This window comes from Formica exsecta, unplaced genomic scaffold, assembly GCF_003651465.1.
Source record: "Formica exsecta isolate Colony F162 unplaced genomic scaffold, ASM365146v1 scaffold82, whole genome shotgun sequence".
In the NCBI taxonomy this organism is placed as follows: domain Eukaryota; kingdom Metazoa; phylum Arthropoda; class Insecta; order Hymenoptera; family Formicidae; genus Formica; species Formica exsecta.
In genome coordinates, this window is record NW_021853592.1 from 1516444 (window position 1) to 1529810 (window position 13367).

Here is a 13367-nt window from a genome sequence, read left to right on the forward strand (position 1 = left end):
ATATAATATAGTTATATATAAAAATTTACATATAATATATTACTAAAAACAATTAGAGGATTATTTTAAAACTTGCGAATTTTGTCGATATTTAAAAGACCGTAACGTCAGCTTCAGGGGATCGTAGGACAATTCTTTTAGGCGCGTTTTAAAGGGCAAGTTCCCGATTTCCAAGCCTATGTGGTAGCATTTTTCGTTTCATCCTTGCTTTTCCCGTGGAAGGCCACAAAATAAAATTTCTGGGATTTTTGCACATTTTATTTTTGGTCTTCAAAAAAAGACAGTCCGATGGAACGGTAAATGTCATCCTATAGCTACCATAAAGTCAAGGCTTCATTCTTTAGCAAAAAAAATCTCCTAACTGATCTCCCGAAACTGAGATACGGCCTCTTGAAAATCGACAAAATTCATAAGTTTTAAAATGATCGCCTAATTGTTTTAAGTAATGTATTAATATAACAAAAAATATAACAAATTTTTTAATTTTAAATACATTCAAAATTATCACTCGTTTAATCATTTAACAAAATCAAGGTTGACTCTTCCAGAATATTAATAATAATAGGGGGACTATTAATTATAGTTATATGTATGATATTGGAAGAATTAACTCTCTCTTTTCTTTAAAATAATAAAAATAATAACTGAATATTTCTGCAAAGCTTTTGAATAAAGATAAAAGAATAAAGTATATTTTAGATTATATTATCATAAAATACATATTCACCAGATATCGCAAAAAGAATATATGCGTATTAAATAAACATTTTAGCTAAACCGAAAATGATTAAAAACAAATTATGTATAGACAAAATAATTTTAAAAATACGTATTTACAAATGCTTATTTTAACCAGAGAAAAAGAGATTAAATGTATAAATAATATACACAAAAAACTTGATTCTTTTTTCTTGTAGACATTCAATAGATCGCAATATTTTGATATGTAAAAGAACAATTATAAAAGCTGTGTGAACTTTATGAGTTAAATAACACTGCAACAAATTCATATTCCATGTGATGCAAATATAATAAAACCATATTAATAAATGCAGTGTTGATGATTGTAGAGATAGAGAGTTTGATCTTCATTAATTTGTGATATAAAAGCCTGGGCAAAACTCACTTGATTTGAAGACGGATTGAAGGTCAGTGTGAAGTACTTTTTATTAAATGATGGGGTTTAAGCGATGAGATCTTCGGCGCTGGTGAGATGCTCCAGTTACCTGACAATCCTCCCCAACGCCACTGGGAATATCGGTTAGTCATCTGATAAATGCACTTTTATAACTTTTTGTTGTGCGTGCACTGCAAGTCACAGAAATAAATAGGATCGGTTTGTTAGCCACTTCTAGTGCTCCTTGTTTTCTCCCTTAAACACTATTTGTAATGTTATACATTATGAGGCCTGGACTATGGATTGTATATAATAAAAATTTCATCTTTTAATACATTTCTGTTCAAATGTTATTTGCCCAGGCCTATATAAGATTTCTAGTATTTAATGCATGCTTTAACAAAACAAAACCGAAATTAATGGAGTTATGTCACATGCAATATCAATCTAAAAAAAAAAAAATGCAATAATCAATTAACGAAAATCAGTCATACACAACAGAGTCCCACAATTTTTGGTATTTTAGATTACTATATTTCTTCTTATATAAAGTTAGTATAGAATGTAAACATTTTAAAATATATAGAAAAATTTTATTTTGTGTGTGTGTGTGTGTGTGTGTGTGTGTGTGTGTGCGCGCGCGCGTGTTTCTACAAAATAAAAAACTATAGAAAAATATATGTATACGCACAAGAGATGGCCTATTTTAAAATACTATCCTTTTTTGTTTTTGGATTTAGAAAAATTATAATATTTTAGATTTAGATAAAAGAATAATATAATATTCCAATTTTTTTTTTTTTTTTTTTTTTTGTCATTATGTACTGACATTATGTTTCTTGTTTGCGCAATTGAAATTATATCTTTTTCAAAGTTGGAGGTAAAAGGTTTTACAAATGAAGTGTTTTCCTCATATCTTTGAAAACTATGAGTGGAACAATTATGATATTTTTTCTCATTTTTTGAAGATTTGTCACTTGGACTATCGGACTTAATATATTCAATCGATTCATTAATTTCCATAGGAATAGTCTTATTATTTGTCGTGCGTATACAAGTCAATTCTGTTAATTCACTCTTTAAATCATCATCGCTATCAGTAATACGAGTAGGCCAACGAAATGTCACTCGACATCCTTGGCTAACATATGTTCTCCATATTTGATAAACATTTTCCCAATCATCAGGAAAACCATTATGAAATTTTCCACGAATATAATCTGGTAATACTGTATACAAAATATAAATTATTAACTTATGTAATATATATATATATATATCAACTTTATATACTACATATATATGTATGTATATATATTTAAAAAAACTTTATACAATTACCATTTGTTTCATCAACAATATTTCCTTGAAGGCTATATATATTTTTATATTTAGACTCTACACATGTTGCAGAGTATCTTCTGATGACCGGTTTGCTATGTGCAACTCTTCCACTATTAAAAAAAAATACATGTTAAATTGAAAAAAATCTTAATGCTTAAATTACTAAAATTTATATTATATATTTACCATTCTAATGTTCCTTTAATTATTAATTCATAATGGTTATTCAGCATAACTTTCCATTTTGAAAATATTCTGTCAATTCTCTGAAGATTATTAGTAGGTGTCATTGGTGCAGCAAGAGAATGCAAGTATTCTTTGTTAGTATTTCTATTAGTGGATACATAACTAGCAGCACTGTTTAAAGATGAAGTATTCATTGTGGAAGACTGAACAGGCCTATTAAGGAAATTTGATGCTGCTGTTTCGTAATTTGACAATGTAGAGATGTTGCCTTGTGTTTTTTTAGAAGTACAATAAACTGTGTTCCTCATTGGAGGTGGCATAACATATCTATCATTCAAATGATTATCCTGTTTGATGTTGTGCTGTTTAATACTAGATGAGGCCATTATTTCTTGGTTGGTTTTATAATTCTTCTTTCTCAAGAGTAAGTTTCTTAGATTATTACTGGAGGCCAAGACCTCGCTCTGAACCATAGAAGTTTGCAATGATGGAATCCTGCAACTAGAATCTAAACTATCCAGATTGGTGCTGGAGATGCTGGGCTGGCTTTTCGCAATAGGCAACACCTTTCCGTTGTCACTGTGTGCCTTTCTCAGCACAGCCAGTTTCATAGAGCGTTCCAGTTTCTTGAATCGCTCATCTATTTGAAAATCCTCAAATGTAGTCTGTAATAAAAGTTCAAGTTGTAATTTATAAACTTACTTAAATAGGAACTAGACAAATTAATTATATCAAAAGTTAATAAATCTAATACATTTCGAGATTCTCATGAATTTAACATTATGCACACATACATAAAGCACTTTCAGCCTTTTGAAATATTAAATTAATAATTTATGAGATAAAAGAAAAAATTTGTACTGTAGAATTACAGTCTTTATTTTCATGAATAATTTTTGTGTACAGTCACTATGAAATTTTCGTGATACAGTCAGTATAAAAAAATTCGTTCGATATAAGATAATATTTACGATTTTAAGATTAAATTGTATTCTACAAGGCAAATTACTTTAATTTACAAATTAATTATCAATTTTATATTTTAAAAGGCTAAAAGTGCTTTGTGTATGTGCGCAGTGTCAAATTCATGAGAATCTCGAAATGAATTAATGAATTAATTTATTAATTTTTAACGGAGCTGATCCGTCTTCCTTGATTTTGTACAATTACAAAGATGCAATGTCTCATACATTGAGATAAAGCCAATACAAATATTTTCTGTATATATTTTTCCGTTACATTTGTATCATACACAAGCATACAAAAGTATACATACACTCTTCATTGTTGTCCATGACCATAGAGATATCTATATATTACTAGATTGTCGACTCCTCAAATTTTGCTTATATGAAATATAGAAGTCTGTGACCTAGTTTACACCGATATATTTTAATACGTATTAAGTACTACACTGGCCAATCATAGCCATTCCATTCTTTAGAGGAAAGCATATACATAGTATATCTAGACCGAGTGTTGAGGAGTGGGAGCCGAGGTGCTTTGAAAAAGAATATATAGAATGATCATATTCATTTTTTTAGATTTTTTTTTCAAGGTCATCTTAAGATTATCTTAAATTCTTTAAATAGGAATACCTCTATCTTGACTGTAGATTCGGTAAAACTTTACAAAAACAGGTCCACGCCCAACGACCTCGACTTTGATATGTTATCCTGGATATCCTCCAAAAGATTTTAAGCGTCGCCCGTTGTTTATTAAAAAGTTATTAACAAAAAGAATTTACTAAATAGAACGTAATTTTTCTGATACCATTTACATTTAATAGAGCTTATCTTAGCAAATTCATTTATGTATAGTAATTTTGGAGGATACTCAGGATAGAGATTTTGACAACATATGTCAAGGTCAAGGTCTTTGGGGTTGGGTCCGTTTTTGTAAAGTTTTACTGTAGATTTTTATAACTGATATAAAGACATTTCTAACGACTCGATAATCCGTTTTTTCATTAAAATTGATTCAATTATGTGTCAAAAAAATTACAATACCGCTGACAATGCAGAGTGTACCACATAGAGATTGCATGATTTTACAAAAGACTTATACTTAAAATATTTGTTTAGATATTTTAGATAAATCTTGTATCTAAAAATTTTGTAAAACAAAAACGAAAAAGTAAAAAGGAATAAGCATTTAAAACAGGCAATCTTGCGTGTGTATGTGTGTATACAGGGAATATCAAGTTAATACTTTGAGAAATAACATCTGTCATCATGAGAAAAAAATTTCATATATAAACAAATAGGACACATGTTTATAAACTTTTTTCACTGTTTTATGTGTCTCCCATTAACTATTAAAATTAATCGCACATGTTATAAAACGTTTTGTACATAAGTATATATGTATGTATGTGTATGAATATAAAGATGGTTTATATACAAATAATAAACGAGATTTCCTTTTTATGACGAAAAATAAGTAAGGCTAAAATCGCAATCTGCACTGACAAATCAATATAAATATCTATGACAATATACCATAAGCAGAACATTTCAGCAGGTCTATTCTGTAGTTTTTTAACATATGCATTATAATTACAATGCATGCATTACTCGCAGCTATGTACAAAAATGTGGTATAGTTGTAACGTATACTTTAAAAAGGTTTAGAATATAAATCTGTAGCAGGATTCTCCAGTCAGTAACCACGATGAGTAAACGGCTACTACACCCGTCTGTATCACAATGGATAAAGTTTTTAATAAATAAAAAGCTATCTCTCCAAAATCTTAGATAGATTGCGAATATAATTTGAGACAAATATCTTATCATAGTTGCAAGTATTGAAATAGGAGAAAGAATTTAACAAAAACTGTTAAATGCAAATCATGCGTGCCATCCAAAAATCGATGTCATTTTAGATTCGCAAAACGTTCTCTCTCTTACTTCATGAAGGGGATACAAAAAATGCACATCAATAGCTATTATATTCCAATCATAAAAAACAACAAAGTGTGCAAACTGTGTACTTTTTTTTCATTAATAAAATTTGTGTATAAAAAATCTCGTTTATACATTGAACCATCTTTATGTGTGTCATGAAACTTCATAGATTTATATTAACCTGACCATGTTAAACAATATAAATCTATAGTTTCAAAAATTTTATTGATTTACGACAACCAGATGAACTTTATATATCTGTGATGACCAGAAACACAAAAGACAAAAATATAGTTTTATATGAAAAATATACTTGCACGATTACAATAAAGCAAAACTAAATGTCAAAAGCAATGGAATTGGGAGAGAAGAGGAGGAAATACTGTCAACGTCAATTTCACTTATATATCAAACAATGAATTAAAAGATCAAAAAACTGCATAATCGGACACGATAATGCATCAATTCCTCAAATCGTAAATTTAAGCTCAAATCCGAGAAATAAGGACAGTTATCGACTTACTGTCTGAGTGAATAACGAGTAACTCGGTCTGCCGACCTGAGAATCATATTCATGCGTTGTTGCGGCTGTGGTATCGTATGATTGGCAGACGAGTTTGTAGTATGAGCCTGCGCAGCCATACAGGAAGTACGTTTCGTTCTTCTCACTGCCTTTGATACAGTTAAAGATGTAACAGGATTGATAGTAGTTGTATTGTTGTTGATGTTATGGCTCTGTGTTGCTGGTTTAGACCTAATACGGCAGGAAGATGGATCACAGCTACTGTTGACCAACCAATTGTTTCTACAATTTCCAGTCAAAATAAACAGACCTATATCTTTTAACCCCATGCATGCAATATCAATAATATTTAGTTCGATAATATTATTAAAAGCATGTGTTAATGAATAGGTCTCTATAGAGGAAAATAGGTTGAAGAATGACAGAAAAGATAATTAGAAAAGAAATTTATAAGTAAATAATCGTCCAACCTCTTCACTGTCGTTGCAGTGGATCGTGATAAAAGTCTTTTAGTGGGATCTCTTTCTTTATTTGCCACTAAAGTAGTAATGGCTCCTTTCTGACTCCTCGTTTGTAACAAAGATCCCAAATATGGACTGTAAATAAAATACATATACACACATATATATATATGTTTCAAGTTTTTATTAGAATAAAAGCAGTATATGTGATAGAGGGAAAAAACTGTGACCAATTGAAGCTCGAAGTTGTAGGCTCTGTTTACAATATGGCGTCTTTACATTTTAAACATCGAAGAGATATCATTAAAGACCGATGGTCCTATAGGATTTAACGTGACTGGAAAAAACTCGCTGCGCGCTACTGTAGATAAATAAATCTTTGTATTGTCGATAATAATAAAACAGTAATTTAGGTATAATAAAATTGCATTATTGTAGACATTTAAGAACATAAAAAATAAGATAAGAGTATTGCATTAAACTTAACACTTTTGTAACAATTATTTATTATATAAATTTTTCGTACAAAAAGGTGAAGTTTAAGCTTTGGAATCTAAAAAATTTCACATATTTGGTTAAATATTAATGAATTGTTGCTCATTTGTATATTACATTACATCTTTACACATCATTTACATTTAATAAATGATTAATATATACTGCACTTTATTAAATTAATAATATATATGTATAATATGTATAAATATATCCACTAAAGGATAAAATTCGTGCATAAGAAAATTATAAAAATTATTCCTGAGTGAAAAATATTTTATTTTAACATAATTATATATACAGCAAGACACACCATAAAAATGCATAAAAATAAAATAAAATTTAAATTTATTAGTTAATTGTATAATAAATGTTCATATATTCAATGATATAGATAAAAATGTCCATATAGTATCAGTTGACAAATAAATTGCAATTTTCGGGATTATTAAAAGAGTAATTAATATATATATATATCGAAACATCTAAATACAAATAAAAGTAATAGAATATTCTACATGATCAATATACACTTTTATATACATACTATAAAGAAAATTAAACACAGAAATTGCTTATTTATAATTATCTTAATAAATAAATTATTTTTAAATATGCCAGAAACACCAAGATAGTATCTGTATTAATTTATTATTTATATTATTAATTTGAATATGACAAAATTCAAAGATAATGAAAATTCACTATCTGTCTGTTTGTTAATATATACACCAAATTACTCTAATATAAACTTTCATAAAAAAAATAATTCATAGATAAACTTATACAAAAGATTAACTAAGAATTTAATTTTCATGTATTTATGTTGTATCTTGGTGTATGTGTATCTCTCTATGTGTGTATAATTACTATAATATATACTATATTATAAATACTATAATATTCATTCAATAAAATTAGTCATTTAACAACTATATAACTAGTTTTATTATAATTTTTGTATTACACGAGCACGCGCGTGCGCGCACACACACACACACACACGGGAGGTCCAAGTACTCTACATCGGGATATTAATATGTTGTCTTATCTTCTTGCCAATTTATATTACGTAATAAAACGTTATTTAGAAATATAAATTATTCTTAATTTCTTTTTTTTAATATAAAATATTAACACTCTATTTTTTTTCTTCTCTTTCCGGGTGATGTTAATGTACGTGCGCATACAAATATAGATTGGTTCAGAAAGATCATGCATCCACTATGATTTTCTTGACAAAGTTTAAAAATAGAAAAAATGATAGAGAAGAATATTGAATAATGTATGACAGGGATCACCTTTCTATAATCTCATTTTTTAGTATATTTTTTATACTAAAAAATACAGTCGCAGAAAAATAATTGATGTTATATACTATTCAACTCTTTCTTTTTTTTCTATTATTGATCGTTCTTGAGAAAATCACGGTAATTCTGGACTATCTTATATGTAAAAATTTACATTATTATTACAATCTCATATTTTTTGATATGTTTTGTACTAGTAAACGAAGTGAGAGAAATACACAAGTGTCTTTATAAATTATATAACTACACTATGTTCACACACGTGCGCATGTTATATATTACATACATGTTATATTAAATATTATATTATAATATCTTTACACAAAGAAACTTGAAGATAACATAATATTTCTTACATATTAAAATTTCATGTTTAATAAACTGTTATTAAAATTCCTATATTACTTATTAATGTATAATTTACTTATGTATATGATATAAGATTAGTACATAATAAAAAGAAAAATACAAAATTACATCATATTTATGTAAAATCTATTATTATATATGTTTCTCCATTAATCTTTAGAGCCGTAAAGTTTTTTTAAATCATGATCATTTTGTTCAAAGCAACAATATTGAAGAAATAATATATAGCTTGTCGCAAAATATGATAATCTCAAGACGTTATAACATCTATAACGGCTCTGTGTATATATAGGAGGTTCTACTGTATAACAAAAATTACTTTATTGCCGCCGTATTGGAGCCGTTATTTTCAATTTTATAATTTTAATTTCACATTTGTAATCAATAACTTCAAAAATTATTAAATACTGAGTTTTGAATTAAAAGGAGAGACATTCTCTTTTTATAATCTAATATCTTTTACATCTTTGAATTCCCTGAAGACTAAATAATAGGTGTATAAATACATTCGACTTTTAATGGTTTATGATCTAATGAATATTAGTGAGATATATATTTACCAATCAAATAATATCTCCGAGGCATAAAGCGTGTTGCATTGACTATATATAAACTGCACATAGAGCATATATATATATTGATATTGCAAGTTTCTTCTTTTCCTAATGTATTTCATCAAGTTTAAAATACTAAAAGTCAGTTTCAACAAGTGCCATCATTTACATAAAATACATATACACACATATATATATATGTTTCAAGTTTTTATTAGAATAAAAGCAGTTTATACTTACTGCCCAACAGTGGATGTCCCCGTATTTGTATTAAGAGAAGTTTGAGACGTCGATATGCCTCTTCTTCTGGCTTTGATTCTACATAATTTATCACCCTGAGTTAGCGTACTGTATCTATTAGTCGTGCTAGCTCCAGCTACTGGTCCAGGATCATCTAGTTTTATTTCATCCACACGATGCATTATTCCTGATACATTATCTTCCATTAGACTCTTTGTATTCTCCTGGAAAGAAGCTGCACTGGGTCTACCAGCTATCGAGTATATTCCATACTCATGGACTAAATTTCTGTTTTCGAGTTGCAGTGGTTCTTTCAATAACGATCGAAGATATATCTCCTTTCTAAAAAGCACAATAATTTATCAGTTTTCCTTTATATGATGTATCTATCATTCTTTAAGCTATTAGATACATCATGATAAGAAAATAAAAGAGAAATGACAAATACCCACTTCTCTAGCCATTGTTGCTGGTGACCAATTACAGAACCCGGCCTACATATTCTTATCCAAGCAATTGTTTCATGAGCGGTTAGATGATAATGTTTCATAATGTAGCAACCTATAAGAGAACCTGTCCTTCCAAGGCCTGCTTTACAATGAACTGCAACTGCGCCATTTGTGTTTTCTGCTATTTTAAGAAACTGGTGCATTATAGAATCTGTTGGAGTCGAGCCATCCATAAAAAATAAATCTTTATGTATAAAGCCAGCGTCAGTGAAGCTCGACGCGTCATAAACCTTTTTATTAAGCCGTATAATTGTTGTTACATTATTACGGCGAAAATAAGTAAAATATGATTCTGGACCATGTAATGGATAACCTGCAAAAAAAGTACACAATATTACTGTGTAATATATAACTTTACACTGTTATCAATGCACTCTAAATGATTCAAATCATAAAAAATGAAAATGAAATATATATAAATTGTATATATACATAAGTGATTTACAACTTTTATTTTATGATTTTTTTTAACATTAATTCCTTCACTTTTCTCCATGCTCAATTGCGACTCTCTCGTTTCTCCCTCCTCAAAACTCGATCATGTTTGCATACACTCATGTTTTGCACTTATAACCATTCATTCCACTGATATATTTACTCACCTAATCCTCTCATTTTTTTCTCATTATTTGCATTCTTTTTCACACACTCACTCTTAAATTAAATTGGTTGTTAATACAACCAAGATGGAAGATACGCACCATCTTCCATCTTAGATCTTGCATGTGGGCCACAGAAAGCAACAAACTTTCCCGGAACTATCCAATTTAAATCTCCGTTCTCAACTCTTTCAAAGTGTTCGTATTCTTTAACACAGAAATCTTCGAAATTAAAAAAACCAAGTTGATGGCACTTGTATATAGCACTTAGACAATCCCTTAATGATATCTGATAACATGGTGGTCCAATGGAGGCATCACGAAACATAATAAATGAAGGATTATTTGGACTTTTAGTCAAACATTCATAAACTTCTTGTGCTGTACGCTTACAGTACAATATCTAAAAATATAAAAAATTTTATTGTATTAGTATATGTAAATAAAATATATAAATAAATATACAAGTTTCCAAAAATTCATAAATTAAAATATTTAAACAGCCATCTAAACATAATTTGTAATTGGTCAGCTTTAAACCTTAATATCTCAAGAATTGCTACTTGGAATAAAAAATGGCAAATATTTTTATTATAATGGTTATAATTTAATTCTTGGAAAATTTTTCTGCTGTAGTAATTTGATTCACGAATTTCGAAACATCCTGTATAATCTATATAATAGTATATATAAATGACATTTTATTTTGCAAAATTTATACTTTAATTTCTCTGTTTTTTTCTTAATTTTTATTCATTAGAGTCAGACATTCTTTTTTATTTTTGAATGTCAGTCTCCATTCAGATTCCAATGATTTGATCAAACAGCTGAAATCCCCTAAACTTGATTTTTTCTCTTGTGCTTTCCTCACCATTTCACATTTGCCATTTCAACATACATATATGTAAAATGAAATTGATAAGCAAGATTATGGACACACATAAATATAATTGTAGGTGTTACATGCAAAATTAGAATATTCTTGCTTTGTGCACTTTTTATTTGCTATTAATATTAGAATTAAAATCAAGATATTTTAATTTTATACTATTTTTTATGTGCTATTAATATAAAGAATTTCTAGGACAGAAAAGCATCCCTAAATTAGATTGACATTCTAAATAGAGAAAAAAATTTGTTACCGCGTAACTTCCCATGAGAAATGCAGCATTCACTCTTTTTTCCGAATCCATTGTCGTATAATGCACAAGTTTCTTTTTACTGAGTGCAATCCCCTTTAATTTTTTATTGACCTTTTGACAGTATCTATATAGCATGGCCAGATTAAGGGGTCCAAAATCGGCATAAAAATTTTCATACACCAATTCATTGTCAATGCTGAAATAATGTGTATTTGGAGTACTTTTTGGTTTCATTGTTGTTCTTAGTGTGACAAAGTACAATCGATCTGAAAGAAGAATCAAATTATTTCTCCTTTTCTAGCAAGTAAAAGATAAATTTTCCATTTTCATAAATTTTATGTGATTGCAGTATTTAGTAAAATACAATACAAAATTTTTTGGAAATAAATTATGATTGCAATTGTAATATTGACAATATATACATTGACTATAATAATAATCTCAAAAATGATACTCAAAGAATTAAATTCTTAATATAAAGGACAAACTATACACAAGTTCAATTTTTTGTAATGAAATCAAGAGTAAAGAAAAAATTCATATATTTTTATTTTAACTGAAATTTTTTTTGGTCAAAATTTTGTAGATAATAAATTAACACAAAATTAGATAATTATAAAATAATCTTAATGTTATATATAATAAATATTACATGTATGTGTAAAAGAAAAAAAAATGTAATAATTAAGCAGTTATAAAAGTAGATTCTAATCCAAAATAAATTACCTTTTATAAATTCAGTTGCGCATACCAAAATCTCATTTACATCCTCCATCGTGATTCAATTGCACGTAAAATTATGCAATAGTGAATACCAATTAAGATCAGATGGATCTGTCATCAATGTAACATTTATGTAAATAATAGATCTCAATTAGTGGCATGTAATAAATACATATAAGGCAAAGCTGGTTAACAAAACTAGACCAAGTCTAGATTATTTGTACCAAGTATACGTTGTAACTGTCAAAAACTTACGGTATAACTAATTTGAAGTACACTCTCGTTTTTGACTCCTACATATGGGGCTTATAACGCAAAGTAGGAGATGTGACATTTAACTGGAATACGCGCGACCGTTACGGAATTCAAACTCGTAGGAGTAAATTCAGACTCGACTATGGCCGCTCCGGTATTTTACAGGCGCAATTTATTCTCCTTCTTGGCTGCCGCCGTCAATTAGAGCGATTCGTTATTTCACGCACATTATACTGGTTGCACTTGGTGGACACTCGCATCATCGGGACAGCATCTTTTGCAACGCGGATATCGCCGTCGTCGTCGCCACCGCCGGTCACCATCGTCCAGTGACAATCAAACGGAACGAGACTTTTGATTCGGCCGCCATTTTGTTCTCTGCAGTGATGTGTGCATAGACATAGTATATCTAGACCGAGCGTTTGCCTTTATGATGTGTGTGTCAAATTTTATCTTTATTTATTACACTGTTGCCGACAGTGAAGCCCTATAATACTGAGCATATATCATATATCAATCGGACACAATGCTTATTGGCCAGTTGAAAATGAGGTCTTTTGATTGGTCAATCATCCTGGTTACCCTAGACATCGATCGATATGAGTGGTTGTGTCCAATCGCACTGTATGAACCG

General features: G+C 28.9%; 2 protein-coding genes and 1 pseudogene across 5 annotated transcripts in view; 1 reads left to right on the plus strand and 2 right to left on the minus strand.

The window, feature by feature from the left end:
* The window catches only part of LOC115244558, a 12758-nt gene extending 8681 nt beyond the window's left edge, over window positions 1-4077 (minus strand). Inside the window, exons 1-4 of the mRNA XM_029822278.1 lie at window positions 3924-4077; window positions 2648-3312; window positions 2459-2571; window positions 1939-2346 (exon numbers count right to left, since the gene is read on the minus strand). Coding sequence (XP_029678138.1) covers window positions 1939-2346; window positions 2459-2571; window positions 2648-3312; window positions 3924-3932 — 1195 coding nt within the window. The 5' untranslated portion in view covers window positions 3933-4077. The remainder of the gene's footprint in view (window positions 1-1938; window positions 2347-2458; window positions 2572-2647; window positions 3313-3923) is intronic.
* LOC115244559 (dual specificity protein phosphatase CDC14C) lies at window positions 750-13123 on the minus strand. Of its 4 annotated transcripts, none has more exons than XM_029822283.1 (9): window positions 12734-13123; window positions 12482-12589; window positions 11756-12021; window positions 10716-11016; window positions 9958-10327; window positions 9506-9847; window positions 6547-6672; window positions 6077-6307; window positions 750-1308 (listed from the first exon to the last, which is right to left on the minus strand). In XM_029822283.1, the coding sequence occupies exons 2-9, from the start codon at window positions 12528-12530 to the stop codon at window positions 1266-1268; spliced, it is 1728 nt and encodes a 575-aa protein (XP_029678143.1). In that variant the 5' UTR covers window positions 12531-12589; window positions 12734-13123; the 3' UTR covers window positions 750-1265. The 4 variants fall into 4 exon arrangements, with proteins under 4 accessions (XP_029678143.1, XP_029678141.1, XP_029678142.1 ...); XM_029822281.1 differs by having other exon boundaries at window positions 6077-6337; XM_029822282.1 differs by having other exon boundaries at window positions 750-1380; window positions 6077-6358.
* Window positions 12777-13367, plus strand: part of LOC115244562 — a 2071-nt pseudogene continuing 1480 nt past the window's right edge.

Bases quoted from the DNA above. Each gene is read 5' to 3' on its own strand.
- LOC115244559 (XM_029822280.1), bottom strand. From the start codon at position 12,530: ATGGAGGATGTAAATGAGATTTTGGTATGCGCAACTGAATTTATAAAA. The intron at 12,022-12,481 runs GTAATTTATTTT...TTCTTCTTTCAG, and splicing joins CGCAACTGAATTTATAAAAG to ATCGATTGTACTTTGTCACA. The intron at 1,309-6,076 runs GTAAGTCGATAA...TGTGACTTGCAG, and splicing joins ACTCGTTATTCACTCAGACA to TGCACGCACAACAAAAAGTT.